At 33.2% G+C, this 23,645-nt stretch overlaps 1 protein-coding gene and 1 pseudogene across 1 annotated transcript; both read left to right on the top strand.

Annotated features, from left to right (window-relative positions):
* Positions 1–13,591: 13,591 nt before the first annotated feature.
* LOC120185033 (probable membrane-associated kinase regulator 5) lies at positions 13,592–15,537 on the top strand. The gene is made up of 3 exons (XM_039189365.1): positions 13,592–14,161; positions 14,252–14,320; positions 15,347–15,537. The coding sequence occupies exons 1-3, from the start codon at positions 13,639–13,641 to the stop codon at positions 15,430–15,432; spliced, it is 678 nt and encodes a 225-aa protein (XP_039045296.1). The 5' UTR covers positions 13,592–13,638; the 3' UTR covers positions 15,433–15,537.
* A 5,346-nt stretch (positions 15,538–20,883) lies between these two features.
* On the top strand, positions 20,884–22,849 carry LOC120185072 (annotated as a pseudogene).
* Positions 22,850–23,645: the final 796 nt, after the last annotated feature.

The following is a 23,645-nucleotide window of genomic DNA, read 5'->3' as shown; positions in this document are numbered from 1 at the left end:
CCTAAGCGCACAGCAAAGGAGCCACCCTAAGGGAGTACCTTGGGGTTTATGGGCCTACCCGAGGGTCTCCTTAGGTTCTTAAGGATTTACTAGCTTGATTAGAGGTGATCCTCCGTACTCCATACTCCTACCCATATAATATCCAGTAGAATGTTGTAAAAATGACAATGTAGTTATTTAAATCACCTAAATGCCTCCACTCGTACACCAAAATACAATCCCCATACCAAGGGAGTGCCTTGGGGCCTTAGAGCCTACCCAAAGGTCACCTTAGGTCTGTAAGCAATTACCAGCTTGATCAGAGCTGAACCTCCATACTTTAGCCTACCTAGACAGTATCACAATAAATTGGTTTATACAATAATCCAATAATTTCCATGATCAATAAATCATGAATAATTATATTTTCTAGTGAAAATAGGTAACAAGAGAGCAAATATCATATAGCTATAGTTCATAAACAGTAATCAATACATCAATAAGTCATAATATTGAACAGTTAAAATATTCAGTAAATCAGTAACTTCAATGAATCACATTTCATAACAGATAAAACATTCATGAACACATAAGGAACATACTAGAGGATATAGTTATTTTTTGGAGGCAATTGATCGTTATCAAGAAGGAAAAACGTATAACTTCTATAGATTGGACGAAATACATAATCGAGGTCCCAATAAAAAAGGTTTGTTCATTAGAAGATCTAATCAACATTCAGAAATTGATGTTTTAAAAAATCATTTAAGATTCGAGTGTATTAAAAAGGTACGCATGAACCTTTACATCAGAACTATTAAAGATATAGATATAACATGAGTGTTTCCATTATTCAAGCAAATAGGGGCATTTCAGACATTTTAATTTCTGATGGATTTCTTAGTAACTTAATCCAATAAGGGTAAAATAATAGTTTGGATTATTCTGAATTTATATCAAATTATCATGATTTTGAGTCAAATCATACTAGCCGATCTTTGCCCTACAAAACTTGTCAATAATCCGGACTAATATACTTCACGAATAATCACTTCTTAATATTTATTACACTAGTTGAACTGGTCACTTTCAGAATCACCAAACGGAACTTGAGGAGACGATCATGTATTCGATGGTATTATATATTTCTATGATGTATCAATATCAAGAATATTCATCATACTTGAGTTATGTTCCATAACCTTTAGGGATGATACAATATTTAAGTTTATTGGTGTTTCTAGAATTTATACAAAGATTTTCTCTTATTCCAAGTCGTTAGGATATTTAGGTCACTTCAATACTCGAGGTTACTTCTATCATCTTATAGTTTAAGGTATTTAAATCTTTTTAGGGTTCAGGGGTACTTCAATCATTTAAATATCGATGGTTGTTTTAGTTATTTCGCAGCTCGATGATATTTCAGTAATTTTTTTCAATCCAAACATATGCACTTTTTCTGGTAATTTGGTCAAGTATGTCATTTATGGGTTATTTTTCACCTTCAGGGGTAATCTTGGTCTTTTTATAATAAAATGGCATTTTTTTTAATTTTACTCCATAGAGCTATTTTTTTTGTAATTTCTTAACCAAATATTCCTGGCATTTAACCTTTAAAGAAATTAATCAAAATTTTGGATCCAGAGGTCAATTTATTTACCAACTAATCACTGAACTTAGAATTGTTTTCGATCGGTCTACTAATTTCTTTTGCAAGCCATATGAGTCTTATATAGTGTTATGACTTTATTCCATATTCAGTTTGAGTCCAATGATAATTAAATACACCTAATTGACCACTCATTTCCATTCATGCATTTACCAATTATCAATGAGTTTCAAAAAGCATACAAAAGGTAGTAGAGTATTACCTCGATTTACGAGACACATCAGTTAACCAATTAAACTCCATTTGATCTCCCTCAAACTTTAATTCCATGTCTCATAATGTCTCGGATACATTACAAAACCAATTACTTTATAAACGAAACATAAACGTGAAAATTCGTATTGAATTGGGAGATAAAATGTCAATAAACAACTTACCGAGTTCGAATTTGGAGAAACGAACTTCAGATTCAGACTCATGATGTTGAAAAACTTAAAATATGACTTTGTGAAAATTTTGACTTTTTGGTCAAAGTTAACGATCATACTAGTCAAAGTAAAAGTCAACGGGCAGGTTAACTATTAAGTTAAAGTCAACGGTTTGGGTCAAGGTTAACGGGTCAGACAGATTTGGGTTAACTCAGGTGGGTTGACTCTTTTGGGTCAAACAAACCCGATTCAGACCAGTTCAAACTGGTTGGGCCGGTTTGGTTCATTTAGACCATTCTATAAGGCTCCCTGGAGCGTGGAAGAGCTCTACGCGCATGTGGCGGTGTGTGGTGACATGTTACAATAGCGATGGGGTCAGGGATGATGGTTGACCATGGCAGACGGTGAGAATGGCGATGATGAACAATGACTTTAGTCGTTTTTGATCGGACGACGACAAGGAGTTTCATTGCAGCAACGGTGAGTCGAACCAAAGAGTGGGCGGCCAAAAATTGTGAATACCCAAACGGTTGGGGTCCTTTCCATCGAAACTTCAACCGTTCAATTCTGAAGGACGGCACGACCACCTGGTCAATGATAGGGGATTTTAATCGGTAATGTCCATGGGGTCTAACGGTGGTGATCGTGCAGTTCAACGACGATGAAATAGATTGAAAAATTACGAAAGTAGTGGCGATTGATTGATTTCTCGACGAAATTTTGTAGCTTCCTCCACGGTAAACAGTTGACCTTCACAGCTAGGGAAAGGTTGGGTTGCGGTCGCTAGACGATGGCGAACACACTGATGATGGCAGTGTAAGCCACGATTGGCCGTAAAATGGTTAGAGATGAAGAGACGATGGGTTGGGGTTGAAACATTTTTGGATTTGAGGTATTATAACCCAAGCCAAACTTATAAAATATATATTTAATCAAAATAATTTGAAATAGTGCCCTAGCTTAATGGCTAAGGCATAGCTGCTTCTGAACTTAGTGTCATGGGTTCAACACCTCTCAACCACACCTAATCTTTTTTTTCAACTGACCAGAAAAATAGGTTATTTATGGGACTAGTCCCCAAACTTCCTATATATTCAAACTTGATCCAAAATTTTCCAAAATTATTCATTTTGGTCCCTTAATTAAATTAAATAATTTAAATAAATTTTACCTTAGAAATTTGGGGTGTGACAAGTGCATTATTGAATGGGGTGGGTGATGGGTGATAATATTATATATAGGAGGAGGGAGATTGTTTACACTTACCCCGGTGGAAGCAGAAAGAATTGAAAAGGAAAGAAGAAAGTTGTGTTGAAAGAAAAGAAAAAAACTAATTTTTTATTGTTATTTTATTATTTAAATTAATTTATATTTTTTACTCAAATTAATTTAGATTATTTTTTATTTTGTCGATTAGTATTTAAATTAGAAAATTTCATTCTAAAATATCTATACAAATAGGGTTGGAAACAAGCACACAAAAGCAAATAATTTCATTACCAGCTTGTTTAGATACCCATTATTGTTGGGTGGTGATCGGTTGAAACATAATGTAGGGTTGTAAGCAAATAATCTTATTTTTTAAATTAATTTATATTTTTTATTCAAATTAATTTAGACTATATTTTATTTCATCATTAATATTTGATTTAAAAAATATCATATTTTTTCTACATATTCATTGAAGTATGACATCACAAAATAATCTTTTGAGATTATATGATCAACATATTTCTACTTATTTTAAAACGTTGGTATTAGTATTTAATAATATATTTTATTTGAAAATAACTTATTAAATATGAAAATTATATTTTATGATTAATTAAATGAATTAAATAATTGTAGGAAGACGAGCAACATCACATTTGTAGTTGAATCAATGTTTGTGGCGAATTATCCATTTTGTTCCTTTAATTAAATTAAATAATTTAAATAAATTTTACCTTATAGGTGTGACAAGTGCATTATTAAATGGGATGGGTGATGGATGATAATATTATATATAGGAAAAGGGAGATTGTTTACACTTACCCCGATGGAAGCACAAAAAATTGAAAAGGAAATAAGAAAGCTGTGTTGAAAGAAAAGATAAAAAAGGTAAAATTTGTATTGTTATTTTATTGTTTAAATTAATTTATATTTTTTATTCAAATTAATTTATATTTTTTACTCAAATTAATTTAGATTATTTTTTATTTTTTCGTTTAGTATTTAATTTAGAAAATTTCATTCTAAAATATCTATACAAATAGGGTTGGAAACAAGCGCACAAATGCAAACAATTTCATTACCTGCTTGTTTAGTTGCCCATTATTGTTGGGTGGTGATCGGTTGAAACATAATGTAGGGTTGTAAGAAAATAATCTTATTTTTAAATTTAATTTATATTTTTATTCAAATTAATTTAGACTATTTTATTTCATCATTAATATTTGATTTAAAAATATCAGATTTTTTATACATATTCATTGAAGTATGACAACACAAAATAATCTTCTGAGACTAGATGATCAACATATTTCTACTTATTTGAGAGCGTTGGTATTAGTATTTAATAATATATTTTATTTGAGAATGACTTATTAAATATGAAAATTATATTTTATGATTAATTAAATGAATTAAATAATTGAAGGAATACGAGCAGTGACACATTCGTAGTTGAATCATTGTTTATGATGAGCCACACAATCATATTATCCATGATTTGAAAGTGGCTACATTTTACGACGTCACATTTGTTCGAGATTTCAAGCTGGTCCCTGCTTTGATCACAGTGTTTATTGAATGATAGAGACCTAAAACTCATATATTTCATCTATCGCGTAGAGAATGCACGATCACTCTCAAGGATGTGGCCCTACAACTTGGTGTCCCAATAAATGGAATGTCAATGGTGAGGAAAAATGAAAAGGACCCGATTTTAGTTTGTCATAAGTACATCTGCAAGACGTTGCCACCATCAATTTTAAAAGGGTCGCGTTTGAGGCTATCATGGTTGGAGAACAAATTTAAGCTCGATCGTTATAGTATCGATGAAGAAGTTATATATGCAACTTGAGCATATACACTCCAACTGATTTGGGGAATTTTGATGTTGATAAGTCCGACAGTCTAGTTCATACACAATATATGTCATTTTTTTGACTTATTTTAGGATACCGATAAATATCTCTCAATCCAGGTTATACGCATACATGATTTGAGATTTCACTATGGTTCACGGGATGAATCATTTCATAGCTTGTAACAAATTTGGTAGCTCATTGTATGATGTATCCCAATCGCCATATGCCAACCTCCTTGCCTTCTCCTTCATATACCAAACCGGTTTGTATTTTACATTGTATTAGAACTGGTCTCCAATGGATGCAACTAACACTGAAAAAGGGATCCTTGGATTTTGTTCAACCAACACCTTCATATTTTGGCATATTACATCAGAATCCAATAGTCGGTGGGCTTGTTCAATGGAGTTTTGCAAACATATATGAAGACCATTGTACCTTGTGATGACCCAAGCATCTTGCTTCAACATTTTGGACACTCTGATCAGCCACTTACACTCGGGGCCATATTTAAAACACTTTGCATATAGACTTTTATGGTTGGACTCTACAACCTTGTAATCTATATGACCTTTTATGCAATACTCTTTAATCGCTAATGTAGTTTCATTTTTCCCTCTAGATTTCTTCCTAACTGATAATTCACCAGGATTTTTAGATGAATCAGTTACGTAGCCTGAGGTCAAATATGGCATCTCTGGGAATTCATGTGCCCTTATCGCGTCATAATGTATCTCGTACATGTAAAGAGTAGGTTGATACGATGCCAGATATTCATCATTGGCCAAATAAGGTTCACCACCATCGAAAATAATGACATCATTAGCTAAATTGGGTTCATCAGTTTCTTCATCTTCACTAGAATCATCATGTATTTCTCCTCAACGATTTTCAACGTCAACATCAACAGTCAATTTTGGATGATGTATGTTTCTTGCCCCATACTTTGCTGCTGCAGATGTCCCACCGACTTTATTTGCACTTTCTAACATCGCCATAAAATTGTTTATCGACCTATATGTCAGGTCCTCAAACTCACTTCTGAAATCCATTTAAGATGAATTTCCAACCACATTTTTTGACGACCCAGGAACATCAAATATCTTATACACCTCAACAAATAACTCAATAACTGAAGTATTTGTTGAGTCATGCACTTCAATAATGGTTATAATAACATCATTTTCTTCAAGCGGTACTATAACATACATGACTAGATTGAGACATATCATAAACATGTACCTTAACCTATCAATTGTAAAACAAAATTTTCTTTCTACTTTCTCCTTCATTTTCTACAAATGTGATATATCTTTTAAACATCATATTTATAGGTCTTTCAAATTAAAAAAACAACACCGACCTCATTTTCCATAATTTGTCCATTATAATGAACGATCATGAATAAATTGTTGCTCATTTTTCTCTACATACGATATATATATATATATATATATATATATATATATATATATTTAGAATAAAAACATAAAATATTTTAATAATATTTTGCTATTATTTAAATAATAATTAAATTTTTTAATACTATTTTTAATAATTAATAAGGCAAAATGATATAAATGTTTTAACATTTTTACTACAAATACTAAATCAATATTATTAAAAATGTATAGTTATGATTCAAAAATTCAAATAAAAATTTAAAAAATATTACATAACTACTATAAACATAATAATAAATAGTAGTACTTCAAATAAGATATATTCATACTTACTTGAGATCTTCTTCCCACAACTTGATTTACAAAAAAAAAAAAACTCTCGAAACAACTTTTTACTCACTCTTTAATATGCAAATGAAATCAACAATATCATTTAACAGAATAATATGAAATAAAATATAAAAGATTTATATAAATCATTCAAATACTTACTTAAGAAAATGAAAGAAGATTTCGTTAAATTTTTTCTCAAATACTCTACTGAATGCTCCTTCCAATTGCTTGCTTTCTCTTTCAGTCTTTACTATTTTTCCTTCAATAAAATAACACCTCAACTCGTACATATATATATCTAAAATATTTTTTTATGCAAAGTTTATTTTACACGCATAGTATAGAGGCTTCGTTTGGGATGTTGAAGACTCGTGAAAAGCATGGAGTCTTCACTTGGCCTCCTTTAAGTCGCATAAAAATCCTGGAGACTTCCTCAAGCCGCATAGCCTACAATGCGTCTTCAACAATTACTATAGAAAATACCCTATCATTAGAAATAAAACGTGGGTGGATTATTTGGGGAATTGATTTTTTTTCAAAAGCATTATCGTGGCCACAACAACAACAATAAACCTATTTCCATATACAATGAGGTAAGGGGGAGGTAGGGTAGTAGGCTGCCCCCAACGCCAGGTTGAGAGCAGCTTCCGTGGAAGACCTCCGGCAGTTAGAAAATTAAAAATATAGATAAAATGCAATGCATGTATAAATAAATAAATAAATAAATAAATACATAGTTAAACAATCTTCATATGCAGTCATCATATGCGCGTTTGTAATGGGAAGTAATCCCTACAAATAAATCCCTGCGTAAAAATCTCTGCATATAGACAGAAACGTAAGACCCGACTCAATTTAAAAGAGGAAACATGAAGAGAATGATACACAGAAGTCAACGATAGCAAGCTACGAGAAGGAATAAAGCCAAATGGGTTAAAACCTAAACTAAGGCAACACTACTCCGCTACCCTAGTTCTAAGCCTTAATAAATTCCAATGAAAGAACGTATAAAAAGTAGAAGTCATGGAAATTACTACAAAAGTATTAAAAGAAGAAAGAGATGAAAAACCCTATGGATGTGACCAGCACTACTCGGCTACCCTGGTCTTAAGTCTCCATACTTTCCTATCAGAGGTCATGTCCTCGGTAAGGGCTAAATCCATCAAGTTAGATCTCAAGAAGTCTTCCCACTTCCGCCTTGGTCGTCCTCTCCTTATGGCACCGTCTACTATAATAGACTCTACCCTCCTAACTGCATCTGACGGTTGTCGCCTAAGGACATGCCCAAACCACCGTAGTCTTCCCTCCCTCAATTTTTCGGATACAGGCACCACCCCAAGGACAACATAATAGTAGAGTTTGGTGTCATATCCCACAGAGTTCTACCACATGCCCATCGAAGCATTCTCATTTCTGCGGCCTTCATCCTCCTTACGTGATCCTTCTTGATTGCCCAACATTCTGATCCATACAACAGCGCTGGTCTTATTGTCATTCTATAAAATTTTCCCTTAAGCTTTAGAGGCACATTCTTGTCACACAAAACTCCAGTAGCAACCCTCCACTTTAGCCATCCCGCCTTTATACGGTGTGTAACGTCATCATCTACACCCTCATCTTTATGTATCATAGACCCTAGGTACTTGAAACAATCCTTTGAGGGGAGAACGTGTCCTTCTATGCATACTTCTACATCTTCATCATTTTGGTTTCCATTGAAGTTTGAACATAAATACTCTGTCTTTTCAATTTTGATCCTTAGACCTTTTTCTTCCAAAGCAGTCTTCCAGGTAGCCAGTCTACTATTCAGCTCAGTTTTTGTTTCAGAAACTAGGACAATGTCGTCAGCGAAAAGCATACACCATGGTACACCGTCTGGTGTCGCGCAATAGATGTCGTACATAATCAAGGCGAAGATGTAAGGGCTAAGAGCCGACCCCTGGTGGAGTCTGATTTCCACTGGGAATGCCTCGGTGTCGTCAACTGTAGTCCTGACGTATGTAGTAGATCTACAGTACATATCACGAATCACCCGGATATAAGCAATTGGGATCTGTCTTGTTTCCAAGGTCTTCCAGATCGTATCGTGGGGAACACTATCATGTGCATTCTCAAGGTCAATAAACGCCATGTGAAGATCTCTATATTTTCCCTATATTTCTCCATAAACCATCGAAGTAGATGAATCACCTCCGTAGTAGGCCTGCCTGGCATAAAGCCAAATTGGTTTTTCGAAACCCTATTAACCTGTCTCAATCTAGCCTCTATCACCCTTTCCCATAGCTTCATGGTATGACTGAGTAGTTTAATACCTCTATAATTGCCACAACGTTGGGGATCTCCTTTATTCTTATAGATTGGTATCCTCGTAGACTCTCTCCACTCCTCTGGCATCTTGGCAGTCTCTAAAATAATATTGAAGATGTTGGTCAACCACTTAACTCCCTCTTCTCCTAGGGCCAACCACACAGTGATAGGAATTTGATCTGGACCGAAAACTTTATCCCTTCCCATCTTTCTAAGCGTCATTTTGACTTCCTTAAACCCAATCCTACTTGTAGGGCAGTTATTGGTCGTAGTATAATGGTCGGCTGACCCATCAACGATACTATCTCTACAGGGAGAGGCACCGCCATTAAATAAGCCAAAGAAGTAACTACCCCAAACCCTCTTAATATCATGATCTTTCACTAAAAGAACACCATTGTTGTCCTTAATAAACCTAATGCTACCTAGATCCTTTTTCCTATTCTCCTTGGATTTTGCAAGCCTGAAGACGTTGTTTTGTCCTTCATTGGTGTCTAATCTCTTGTACATTTCCTCATATGCCTTATCCTTTGCTTTAGCCACCGTTTTCTTGGCTTCCCGATTTACCTCCTTGTATTTTTGTTTAGCTCTCGACCTTTCTTCGTCATCATTGCATTGTAGAAACTCCTTGAAGCAAGTTTGCTTTGTCTTCACCTTAGTTTGGACTTCGTTGTTCCAGCACCACGATTCTTTATGTTCCTTGGCCTTCCCTGTCGACAACCCAAGGGTGATTTTGCCCACCTCTCTGATAGAATTTGCCATATTTTTCCATAACATATCTACATTATTTGAGTTTGTAGTTCCAAAACCTGTATTATACAAAACCTTACTCCTAAAGTCATCAGTTGTCGCTCCATGTAAGTTCTTCCAAAGGATCCTAGGTTTACCAAGTTTAGCCCACCTATGAGTGCTCCGCTCGTGGCGTACGCGGAACACCAAAACCAACAATCTATGTTGTGATGCACATGCCTCTTCAGGGAACACCTTACAGTCAATGCAAGCCCATCAATCTTGATTTTGAACCAGGATGTAGTCGATTTTGGTACAACGTCCCCCGTTATGAAACGTAATCAAGTTCGCATCTCTCTTGTTAAATAAGGAGTTAGTGACCACCAAATCATGTGCAGTAGCAAATTCAATCAACGTACGCCTCTCCTCGTTCCTACTACCAAAACCGAAGCCCCCATGAACACCGTCATACCCGTCGGTTGCACTACCTATATGGCCATTGAAGTCTCCCCCTATGATAACTCTTTGGTCTTCCGGAATGCTCCTAAGTACATCATCTATTTTTATGTTTTTATTTTGACTATCCAACTATTTTTCTAAATTATATATAATATTATATTTTGTTTATGTTTTTAATTATTTGAGTTAAAAAATTAATGATAATATTGATATGATAATTTTTATCTTTTTAGCTTCCAAATCATTTTATCTTTTATTGTTAATAATCTTGAGATATTTTTAATTGATTTTATTTGATAAATAAAATAACAACATGTGTCACCATCTTATTTATCAAATAAAATAAAAAAAGTTAAAGATGTTGATAATGAAAGAAATCAAACCCTAATTCTAGGGCCAAACACATAATCAAGTATCACCAAATTTTATATATAAGTTGTATTACATTATTAAAAGGTACAATACCAAAAAAATTTCTAATGTTCAATTAAATAGTCATTTTGATTTTATTCTTTTTTGGAGTATTTTTAGCCCCGTTGTTTAATTTTAGTGTAAAAGGATCCTATAACATTTAAATAAATAGTAACTTTGACCCTTGTTCTTTTATTTTAGAGCATTTTGAGCCTCAACGTTTAATTTTAGGGCAAATATGCCCCTAATTTAAAGTGTTAACCTTTTATTGACTAATGATTTTCATCTACGGAAAGATTTTTTTACCCAAAATGAAATATTAGGGCCAAAATACTTCAAAAAATAAAATTTTAAGTGTATTTTGTTTACATTATGTCTTATTAAAATCTTCAAGGGAGAGTATTTGTGTATGCAGAAAATTATCGTTGGGAAACTCACCCACCATAATCAGGTGTGTGACCCAGGTTGGTCCGAATTAATTAAGACGAAGCTTTAAAAATCAGAACGACAACAAAAAAAAATCTCCAAGGAGGCACAAATCGAGTCGACAAGTTTGAAAAAGGTCTCAAAATGTCCAAGGTGTTGATGAAAATTCATACACCATTTCATTCGAGTCCACAAAAGCCCAGAAAAAAGGGCCGAATTGGGACTATTCCACCTTTGAGCTTCAAGGACCATAACTTATTCGATAATCACTGCAGCCTTAATACATGTTTGACGATTTATATATGGCTCTTCTTGCGCTCAGTGCTGCAGTTTTTTTATATCATGGGTTATTTTTTTAATTAGGCTAAAGTGCACAAATGGTCTCTTAATTATATGATATTACTTTATTGAGTCCATCGACAATTAAAAGTTATAAAATAGTCACCTGACTATTCATTATGTTCCAAACTCATATTTTTTGTTAAAATAGATTATATGTTAAAATTTGATCTCAAAATCTCAAACAACTATCATGTCTCAGTCATCATATTACATCCAACTTAAACAACTACCAATTTTTAACGGAAAATGACGAGTCTAGAACATAATGAATAGTCGGGTGACCATTTTGTAACTTTTAATAGTTGAGGGACTCAACAAAGCAACACTCCATAATCAAAAGACTATTTTATAACTTTAATAATCGTGGAACTTAATAAAACAATATCATATAATTAGAGTATGATTTGCATTCTCTACCCAATTTTTCAATATTGTTTTTGTTATTAACATAACAAGCTTTTCAGTTGAATTGGTGGTTGGGTGCTTAGTTTTTTTAAATGTATTAGATCTTAGAAGTGCATTTAATGTTCTTTTTCTTAAATTTATCTAATAGAACGATGTCGTTTTAGAACATTTAAATATCAAAACCGTAAAATCAACATGATATTATTTTGGTGTGATTCTTTATCAGTTATATTATCATGTTGTTAGTAATTTAACGACATAATAATATAATTAAAATGGAAATTAAAATTCAATACTATAATTAAAAAATTAATTATATAAACTAATCAACATCTATAATTCAAGGATTTTGTCACTTTCACCCTCTCGTGGTGTAGCTGTATATCTTCACGCAAAAATATAACTGATTTGCAAGCAAAACCAGTCATACCTACATTTTACTACATTATCCAAAAGCAAAGCTACCCCACCAATAAAATTTGGACTACATTATAATAAAAATAATTCAAATATTTTATAACATTTATATATTATCAACACTTGCACTAAAGGTAAACTACACATGTCACTATTTACCTATAGAGTGATTTTGATATGACCATCTATCTTTCAATTTTATCAAACAGATCACTTTATTTAAATGATGTTAGTCAAACCATTTATCATTATCATTTAACGGAGGAGCTAACGTGATAGTTAAAAATTGATTTAATTACATACTTAGTATTCATTACTTATATATTCTATCATTTTGATCTCAATTTTAATTTAGGGTAAACTACGCATTTAGTACCTAAACTATCAATTTTGGTCCGTTTTAGTACCTGAACTTCCAATTTTTTTTTAAAATCGTACTGACGTTTAGTTTTCATTTCATTTTAGTATCCCACCGTTAAAAATTTAACACATTTAGTATCTAAACTATCAGTTTTGTCACTTTTAGTACCTAAACTTTCAAAATTTTAAAACAACAACAACAACAAAACCCTATTCTCATATGTAATGGGGTAAGGGGGAGGTAGGGTAGTAGGCTGCCCCCAACGCCAGGTTGAGAGCAGCTTCCGTGGAAGACCTCTAGCAGTCAGAAAATTAAAAATAAAGATAAAATGCAATGCATGTATAAATAAATAAATAAATACATAGTTGAACAGTCTTCATATACAGTCTTCAAATTTTTAAAACTTAACATTAAATTTTGAATGAAGTACTAAAATAAAATAAAAACTGAAGTTTTTAATGGTGATGTACTAAAATGAAATAAAAACTAAACTTTAGGTATGGTTTTGAAAAATTGAAAGTTTATGTACTAAAACAAATAAGAACTAATAGTTTAAAGACTAATTGTGTAATTTACCCTTTAATTTAATTCGATACATTTAATCCTCTAATAAGATGATAAAACACATCACTAAATCTATAATGATATCAATTTTATTACTGTCGTATCAACTCTTCCATCAAATGTTAATAGTAGATGACTTGATTGGTGTCATTTATATATTTAAGTGATATGATTATTACAATTAAAAGATCGATAGTCTAATTGAAACCCCTTTATAGTTAAAGGGTCACCAATGTAATTTACCCTTTATTAAACTTCTCTCTTTAGTGCGACACCATTTTCAAGCGCACCCATAAAACGTAGGCAAAGCTGTAAAGCAATTTCTCTTAGATTTTGATTAGTGAAACTGTAAAAGAATTTCTTTATATTCCTTGTCTTTTCTCTCTCTCTCCATATGGAAGCTCTCAATTTTCTCCGGTTTTGGATGAAGAAGACCCAGGTTCTAGCCTCCGATCATCATTCCGATGAAGGAGACAACTCTTTCATCGACTTGGAACTGCCCTTTCTTCAGTCCAACCACCACGTAAATGGCCACACCATCGCCGTCAAAGCCGACCAAAAAGCAGGTTCTTTGTCTCCGATCATCCCCATCGAGGCAAGCTCCAAGCCTCGATCAACCCCGAAACTTGGAGCATTAGCTCGGAGCACTAGTACATGCATCACCAGAAAAAATAGTTTCGGGAAAACAGAAGATCATTCATTGAAGAGATTACCCAAAGATCTGATCATAACAACATACTTGAATGTAACCAAGTACGTAAAGGTCTCCAAGAACAACATTCAAACTCACAAGAAAAATGTCTCAGGTGGCTTATCCACGGCGGCTTCACCGATCAACCGGAAAGATGATTTACTCCAACAGGATGCCATCCAAAGTGCCATTTTGCATTGCAAGAGATCTTTGAATTCATCAACAGGTGCTAACTTATTAGCAAGTTTTATTTTTAACCTAATCATGATCTTTTTGGTATAATTTAGAATCCGGTCCTTCTGGTTTTTGGCAGCAGAATCTTCTTGGTTGTCGAGATGTACAAGTGACTCTTCACAAGCGCAGTTAAGCAATGCATCTTCTACAGGTGATAGGATCTCTTGGTCATTCAATTATTATTTTTTTAAAAGAATCACATTTTTGTTTTGTTTTGATCGTCTATAGTTAAAAAAATTATCAGTGATGATGTTGATGTGTCACCATACGGTAATACCATATTATTATTGAAAAAACTATCACTAAAAAATTATTTTTAAATAGTAGGTGACGAGAATATAACAGTAGATATGATTTTGAAAAACAAATATTTAAGTGACAAACGGAATTACAAAAATAGTTGGATGACTAAATATTTAGTTTACCCTAAGGGGCCATTTGGTTCACGGCATAAGATATTACCGGGGGAATGAAGATCGTTTGGTTGGCCAGTAATCTTATTCTTGGTAATCTTTTATTACCAATAGTGGATTTTTTTGGGTATATTACCGGGAATGTGATTATCTCCCTTCCCTTACGTATTGTTGGATTAAGGGCATTTTGGACTAAAATGCCCTTAATTTTTTTTCTTCAAAAATATCCTTCTTCTGTCGTTGAGTAATAAAAATTCTACTAAGGTTATCCAACAAATTTATCCTTAAACTATTTTAGATTTACAAAAAAAAATCTATAATTAAAATTTTATATGAAATTCAGGGGTTAAAATAAAATTTTACCATTTCATTAAACCTATTTATCTTTTAAATTTTGTAAAAAAATTATATAAATTTTATGAATTTAAAATATTTAAAGAAAATATATAAATTAATTATAGTAATATTATAGTATAATTCAAATTGTTAAAAAACAAATATATAATAAGGACAATTTGGTAAAATATACATTCCAATAATTTTTTATTCATTTAACCAAATACTGTAATCTTACATTCCTGCTAAACCAACCAAATACAAAATACAACATTCCCAGTAATCTTATTCCCTGGTAATCTTTTATTTCCACTGATAATCTTACATTTCGTGAACCAAACGCACCATAGAAGTATTTCCATTGGTTGTGGAGCATTAAGTTCTAATTAAAGTTCGTAATTTCATCAGATTCTTCTCCTTTTTTCCAGGAACTACAAGCAATTATTCATATGAGAAACTGATGGATTCTGCAAGAATATCACCAGAAGCAGTAAAGAAAACACTCATGGGATAGAAACTTTGATATTTAGTAGGCATAATGCCAAAAATAGCCCTCAATGTTTATCATAATGGTCATTTTGGCCTCTATTTTTTGGAGTATTTTGATCCCAACGTTTCACTTTAGGGCAAAAAGCTTCCTCTACGTATGAAAATTATTAGTTAACACAAATAACGTTCCAAAATAAAAGCGTTTTTTAACTTAAAACGAAACGTTGAGGGTTAAAATGCCCTCAAAAAAGAATAAATGGCAAATTGATTAGTGTATCAAATGTTTGGGGCATTTTTTCCGTAAAACGAAACGTTAGGGTTCAAAATGCTCCAAAAATAAAATAAGAGACAAAATTATCATTTTGTTAAACATTGGAGGCTAATTTTAACATTATACTTATTTAGTATTACGATGATGATGTAAAATCCTTTTTTTCTCGCCGTGTGATTGTCTTATGTTGATAAAGAATAAAGAATTCATTCAGTGGTCTTAACGGTGAAACGAAATGTTATTTTTCTTAAAAAGATATATATTCAAGCAATTGTATTTTAAGAGTACATGTTGTGAATATATTAAAAAATATTTTAAACAGATACTATCGTATAATCACCTCATATTATTAAGAATAATAATTATGAACTTATGTAGCACCTTGGAAAGGTAAAGTATGTTCATATGAAAGATGAGATCACGTGTGTGTTTGAAGGACCACTTGATTGTTTTGTTTCATATTGTTGGGTGATTATGCCTGTTTCAAGCAAAACTGGTAGTTTCTGGTGGGAGTTTGGTGAGGAAGGGAAGAAGTGGGACAAGCATGGAATCTTAACGTTAACTACTGAGGTGATATTTATAATATATGAAATTTTAAGATATTGGAATTTGTGTACGTCTGTGGTGTTGATAAATATCATGAAAATATTAAAAAAATATATATTCTTTTTAATATGTACCTTATTATAAATAATAACGAGTGAACGATCGTAAAATAATAATAAAGAAAGATACACATGCTTACGTAAAAAGTCTTTAAAAGAATCACGAGTAAAGAAAAAATTTATTATATTCGAAGATAAATAATATGAAGAAAAATTTGAGTGAATATCTTTTCATTTTCTATTTGTCATCTTAATTAACAATTTTACTTATCCAACGGTCTTAAATTTGTATAAAGATAAAAGAGTTTTACATCGTGTAAGTGGATCCTATCCCATGTGTGCATATATATATAAGGCATGATTTGTTAATAGGGGTGCTTAACGAGTTTAAAAACTCGGTAAATGCTCAACTCGAACTAGAACTCGAATCGATACCTTAACGAGCTGAGCCGAACAAAGTCTAATTCGACTCGATAAGTTCGCAAACAACTTGTTAATTTTTGAAATATATTTTTAGTAATTACTTCAAAATTATTTCATTCAAAAAGTAAATCTAAATAATAATTATTAATTTATTAATAAATACTAACAAATAATAAGTTAACTAATCTATTATTTTTTAATAAATAATAAAATATTATTAGTTAATAATATTATTTTAATACAAAAAAAAATCCAACCCTAATATCTTCATATAATATTAGTAAATTTTATTTTTAATTAAAAAATAAGGTAATTTTTTAGTGAGCTTAACGAGCACGAGTCAAGCACAATTTTAACGAGCTTAACGAGCAATGAGTCGAGTCGAGCATCAAATTTTTTTAACAAGCACGAGTCGAGCACTGACCAACTTGCGATCGACTCGCTCGATAAGCACCCTTATTTTTAACATAGTGTAAAACTTAAAAGTTTTACATCTTTTTAGAATCGTTAGATGAGTGAAAATAGACTGTTAAAATCAATAGTAGAAATGAGAAGATATTCACTTTAAAAATAATAATGAGATAACCCAACATTCTATTTTTATTCATTCAGCAATCTTAATTATGTGTAATACTAAAACGTTTACACTAAATGTAAGTGAATCATATATCTATATAATTGTTCGTACACAATATCAAGCCTAGTTGAATAAGACCATATCATATCCTTATGTTGAACAGGAAAGAACGTAGGGTTTTATGCTGCGAGGTGAACTTCTAAAATTTTAAGGAGATCGAACTTATAAAATTTTAGGGAACGAAATAAATTATTAATATAAAATACATGATAATTTAAATTTTTTAGGGGACAACTGTCACATCTCCCCCTCGATCCATCCCTGAGCTGAAGACCATAGCCAACCATTTATCTCTATTTTTTGTTCTAATTTATTTCTTCATCAAACATGTCCGATCATGATTTTTTCATACCGAATCAAATAAAATTCAATCATAAACTCTAACATCACTATATCATAAACTCCAACCAAATTGACCTATCAACAAGTGCTGGATGTGGTTGTTATATACATTAAATTGTCAAGAAAAAAATTCGTTCAAAATTAATATTATTAATAATATCAATCACGAATCGAACATAAACCCTAAAAATAACATAAAAATACAAACAAAGATCAAAGTTCTCGTTATATTATTTTTAACATTGAAGATGAAGGTTATATGTCGCTATTGATACGGTTCCTTGGAAAGCATGCATAAGCTGATAAATAATTGTTGGGCAAATTACACGCTTAATACTTACTCTATTAGTTTTGGTCCACTTTAGCACTTAAAATTTTTAATTTTTTCAAAACCATACATGGAATTTAGTTTTTGTTTCATATTAGTACCCACCATTATAAACTTTAATTTTAGTTTATTTTAGTACACCCATTCAGAATTTAACGTTAGACTTTGAAAATATTGAAAGCTTAGGTTCTAAAATGGACCAAAATTGATAATTTAGGTACTAAACACGTTAAGTTTTCAATGGCGGGATATTAAATGAAATAAAAACTAAATGTATGTACGATTTAAAAAAATGAAACTTTAGGTACTAAAACTGATAATTTATACACTAAATACATAGTTTACCCATAATTGTTTTATCTTCCTCACAAGTTCTTTTCCATTTATTCTGAAATTTCTTATCCAACACAAGAGAGGTCTCACCCAACAATCATTTTGTGGTTGGCAGATCTACCTGCCCCCTTTCTTCTACTATAGTTTTTTTAATTAATATGGGATAAACATAAGATCGTATTTGTTCAAAGATAATTCTCAATCATTTAATATTGAACACTCACATTTCTGACTTTCTTGATACACAAACTCGAGACCCCAAAAAATAACAACAATTCCATTACCATTGAGGTTACTTGGTTCGTGAATTCTTAGGGTTTGATCAATCACTTGAGGGATAATTTGATATATACTTTCAAAAGGGGATGATCAATTAACAATTTATGCAAAAAGAATTTTACTACAATGGGTTAATGGTTTTGGGGCTTCTGTGTTCTATTTGGGCTCAAATACTCAACTTGGCTTGATTGGACCAGTTCGATTTGCTTTGGGCTAATGTTTTGGGCTTGGACAAATTTGAGCTTTAACAGGTTGGGTAAAAGTTTTAGCTTACTATCAAGCCTACACATGTGTATGGGCTGAAACTTTTACAGGTCGTATATGGGTCGGATTCATACTAGCTTTCAAGCAAAGGATAAAGCTCACACGCAGTGACAACGGTTGTGTAAAGATCGAAACTTATAGGCATAAGAGTCTCTTACCAAAGTTATTTTGCAACAGAAAGCGGCGAAGGTAAACTTTTATGAAAGATCGAAGCTTTCTCTCATCCAAACTTTCACATTGACAACAAAGATGTTGAAATCAAGGACACCAATCAACTCGGGACAACATACTGGAGCAGACGACACCAACAGTGTGACCCACGATTAACTCGACCAGGACATAAAGGTTGTTGACGTTAAGGCATCCCATTCCTTGGGGGTGTTACTGTGTGAATGGTTTAGCGAGTTGCCTCTCTGGCCATGCAATTGACGTGTTTGCATAGAGGGACGAGGGTGATGTCCACGAACGGACGCCTATTTTGTTTGTGTTTGTATCATATAGCGAATTTGAACTTATAAATTTTTTTGCAAGTATAAGTTTGTCTTTTTTTCTTCTTCCATATGTTATATGATAATTTTAACTTCATAATAAATCTAATAAATCTCTAATATGAATTCATCAAGTGGATTCAATGATTAAATGAAATATTGTTTTTCTTTTAGATTCTGAATTCAAGCACCTGCGTCTAGGGATAAGCATGTGTCGGATTGGATCGAGTTTCAGATCAACCCGAGCCGGCTTGAAACATATGCATCCTTCACTCGAAACTCGAATGGGCCCGAGTCTAGGGTGACTTCACTCAACTCGGACCCGACTTACCTTTTTAGGTAATATCTAAATCCGACTCGAAACAAAATATTTATAAAATATTAATTTTATTCAATAAAAAATAAGGATCTAATTGAAAAACAATATAGAGGGTGTTATTGCAATTTTCCTTAATATATGACGTAAAATTATATTTTTCATTGGATCGAGTCAAGTATTTTTTCACCCTAAATTCAAGTTCGACCTAAACACATCTTCTAAAAATCAGACCTAATCCAACTTGAATCCAATTCTTTTTTAAAAAATCCCAACCCAAAAAAATTGGATCGGGTCAAAACCCGCCGGATGTGAGTCTTGTGCCCATGCTTATATACTTTTATAATATGTGTTCATAGTTAATAAATAAATAAAAAGATTTTAAACTTATACTATATTATAATCTCACACTATTGAAAAAATTAATAAAAATACTAGGGGTACAAATTAGTAATTTTTTGAATGAAATAATTTCTTAAGATAATTAGTAAAAATTAATGAGTTGCTCGTGAACTTCTCGAGTCGAGTTTGATTTTGCTTTACTCAGTTAGTTAAGATCTCGAATCGAGCTCAAATCTAAATCAAATCAACCCAAATCAAATTTTAATCGAGTTTTGACCAAGATGAACTCGAGTCGCTCACTATGAGCTCACTCATTAACCATCCTTAAAAATCACTAAACATTCCGCTGCTCCCGCTGGTTAGTTGGTATCAGGGGCGTGGCTTGGGCGGCGCAAACTGCGCGATCGCGCAGGGCCCCAAAAAAGTATATGTATAATGGTATTTTTCCAATAAACGTCACTATAGATAGACCTATTGCGACGTATTTTCAAAAAAACGCCACTATTATTGCGTAGGGCCCCAAAAAAATACCCAAAAAATATATATATATAATAGCGTTTTTCCAATAAACACCACTATAGATGGACCTATTGCGACGTTTTTTTTCAAAAAATACCACTATTGTTACCCCAAAATCGAATATATCTAAAAATAAGACCCCTTTATAAGAATTTGTACATGACCCCGAAAACCTAGTCTAGGCCTGGTTGGCACGCGAAGATTTTCAAAATATATCCAAAGACTTCTAGTTAAGCTCAACCTCTTCTCTTTTCATCTCTCTTTCTTCCTATTCCACGAACCCTGAAAATTCACTAATTCAACGTCGTCGTCTTCCTCCGGTACGCACCATGTCATCATCACAGGGATCATATCTCGGTGAAACACTCTCCAAACATATATCATTTCTCGATCTTCGATTATGGGTCTTGATCGTCACATTCATAGCACTCTTCATTCTCTTCTTCTTCTCCATCATCTCTTGTTATCTCATCTGTTATTGACGTAGAAAGCCCTGCAAAACCACGTTTTGTTTGCCCAATCCCATAGTCCCCAAGAATTATCCAAGCGCTTACTGCTCATCTTCGCTCAATCGGAGGCTGCTTCCGATCAGCGTTTCGGAGATCGAGATGAACACGACGGAGCCTGAGCTTGAAGCGATGTTTCCCGACCAGTGGTCTACTCGTGCTGGTGGTACAACGACTCCCCGGAGTTATCTGCCTGAGTTGGAGCACTTTCAGAAGTTATCCCATGGAGTTCCCGAAACTCGGACGAGTTACCGGTTCAGTTCGAGGTATGTCGACGTTTTCACCGACGGTTTCTCGTATGATAATCTTATCGGAAATGGAAATTATGGTGTTGTTCACCGTGGCGTTTTGTTTGACGGTACCACTGTGGCCGTGAAGAGGCTACTCAGTAACAGGTAATGAAACACAAACGACGGTATGTTTATATTTGTTTAATTTTAATCGAACAAATGAATTAACATAAACAACTAAATATTCGTGTTCGTTCATAATATCTTAAACGAAGTAAACAATCATAAACAAACAAACGTAAAAAAGTAACACTCTTTGAAACCAAGCAAAAATTCTTGAAAGAACATAAATATAAATTTAATTAAATAAATGTAAATTAACATAAACGAACAGATTATCGAACATTCACAAATATACATGAACGAATGAACCTTTTATTCATGTTCATTCATTGAATTCGAGCTGATTATTTACAGTTTGATCATTTGACAACCAGTTGCCAACCCGAGGTGTTTGTGACGGAGGTCGAGGCCATCGGACATGTCCGACACAAGAATCTAGTGAAGCTGCTAGGATACTGCATGGAAGAAGGTTACAGGTATGTTACTTTCATGTGATTCCATGTATGGAAATGGTGATGCCTCAAATTCCTGATTTAGTTTTCTTCTTCAATAGGATGCTTGTGTATGAGTATGTTAATAACAGTAATCTCCATCAATGGCTTCATGGTCCCCTTGGACATGCCAGTCCTCTTACATGGACCATTCGTATGAACATCATACATAGGATAGCAAAAGGGTGAGTTCTACAATTTTATTAATAGTTCAATCTATGTTGATGTACTTGATGAGGATCATGATCTGCAGATTGGCTTACCTGCAAGATGATATTGAACCACATATTTGCCATCAAAACCTAAAGGCGAGCAATATATTACTTGATCATCTATGGAACCCTAAGATCGCCGATGTAGCACTTTCTCGGCTGCTCGGTCCGAACCACGCCGACCGCTCATTCGTTGGTCGAGCTAGGGTTTGTTTATTTCGATTCAATTTGACTATATACATTGTGAATCGAATTCAAGAAACGTGATGTTTTTCTTATTTGCATGGGATCTCTAGTTATGCTGCTCAAGATAATGCTACTATCAGTAAATGGGATAAGAAGAGTGATGTGTACAGCTTCGGAATACTTGTAATGGAGATTGTATCAGGGAGGATCCCTGTTGATCATGATCAACACCAAGTACCAATTCTTGGTCTCGAAATGTTTGAGCATTATATTGAACGAAGCACGTAGTCTCTGATTCCGAAACCGGAATTTATTTCGTGCCTGCAGATTTACTTGATCGACTGGTTGAAGTCCATGGTAGCAAACAAGAAAATTGCAGATGTTGTTGATCCTAGAATACCAGAGATTCCTTCTATGAAGGAACTCAAGCGGATTAAGTTGATCGCGCTTCGTTGTGTCGATCCGGATATCGACCATAGGCCAACGATGGGAGAAGTGATTCATATGCTCGAGCCACGGAACATGTTGCTCAGTGATGTATGAACCAACTTCATCTTCCAAAAGTTGAGACGTCACATTCTTTACCTATTGCTGTCATGTCCTACCGGCTGCTAATTGTCTCGGTTTTATCGTATGTTATAAACGCAGGACCATTTCGTCCGAAGAGCTGCACCGAGGGGTGGCAAGCCGGACACTCGAACACATGACGACGATGCGTCTGATGTGTAACACGACAATCTAATATAGATTTTCTTATTATCAGATGATAGGCCTTAGGTTTTATACAATAATTCATTTATATCGTATTTTTTTTACTCAACACATAAATTTAATGTATAATAATAAATAATATTATAACGTAAATAATAAACAACATATTTAGTTGTTTATACTTAAATACTTAGTAAAAAATATTAAATTAAAATATCATAAATATTTTAAGAAATTAAAATATGAACGAGTCATTATTTATAAATTTAAATCTCATAAAATTTGAAGTCTCGTACTGGAAATTATGTCTTTGTTTCTTTTTTAACTAGAAGTTAATCTCGGTACTTTTCCCACAACCTTGGAAGGCAGGTGCTTTAGCCTACGAACAAGCCGCCAAAACCATGTATGATGATAAAGTCGTCTTAAATAAGTATCATATTTCGGATTTGAATTTGATTGTGAGAACTATCATTCCAAATTCTTGGGTTTTGGTTTCTCAACAGGCGGAAGATTAAATCACACTTTTCTGTCAATCGAGAGATAAACCGGGTGATATAATTCAATCTCCCTAAGAATCCTCGAACCTCCTTTGGAGTTTTTGGTGGTGGTAGTTCTTGGATTGCTTTAATCTT

Source organism: Hibiscus syriacus, unplaced genomic scaffold, assembly GCF_006381635.1.
Source record: "Hibiscus syriacus cultivar Baekdansim isolate YM2019G1 unplaced genomic scaffold, ASM638163v2 tig00112988_pilon, whole genome shotgun sequence".
Taxonomy (NCBI): domain Eukaryota; kingdom Viridiplantae; phylum Streptophyta; class Magnoliopsida; order Malvales; family Malvaceae; genus Hibiscus; species Hibiscus syriacus.
Note: the sequence above shows the minus strand (reverse complement) of the source record. Positions and strands in the feature narration are given on the sequence as shown.

What these genes read in the sequence shown, in the direction of transcription:
- LOC120185033 (XM_039189365.1), top strand. Translation starts at nt 13,639, where the DNA reads ATGGAAGCTCTCAATTTTCTCCGGTTTTGGATGAAGAAGACCCAGGTT. An exon ending in ATCTTTGAATTCATCAACAG is followed by an intron (nt 14,162 to 14,251) that starts GTGCTAACTTAT and finishes TTTTGGCAGCAG; the next exon opens with AATCTTCTTGGTTGTCGAGA. An exon ending in AAGCAATGCATCTTCTACAG is followed by an intron (nt 14,321 to 15,346) that starts GTGATAGGATCT and finishes CCTTTTTTCCAG; the next exon opens with GAACTACAAGCAATTATTCA.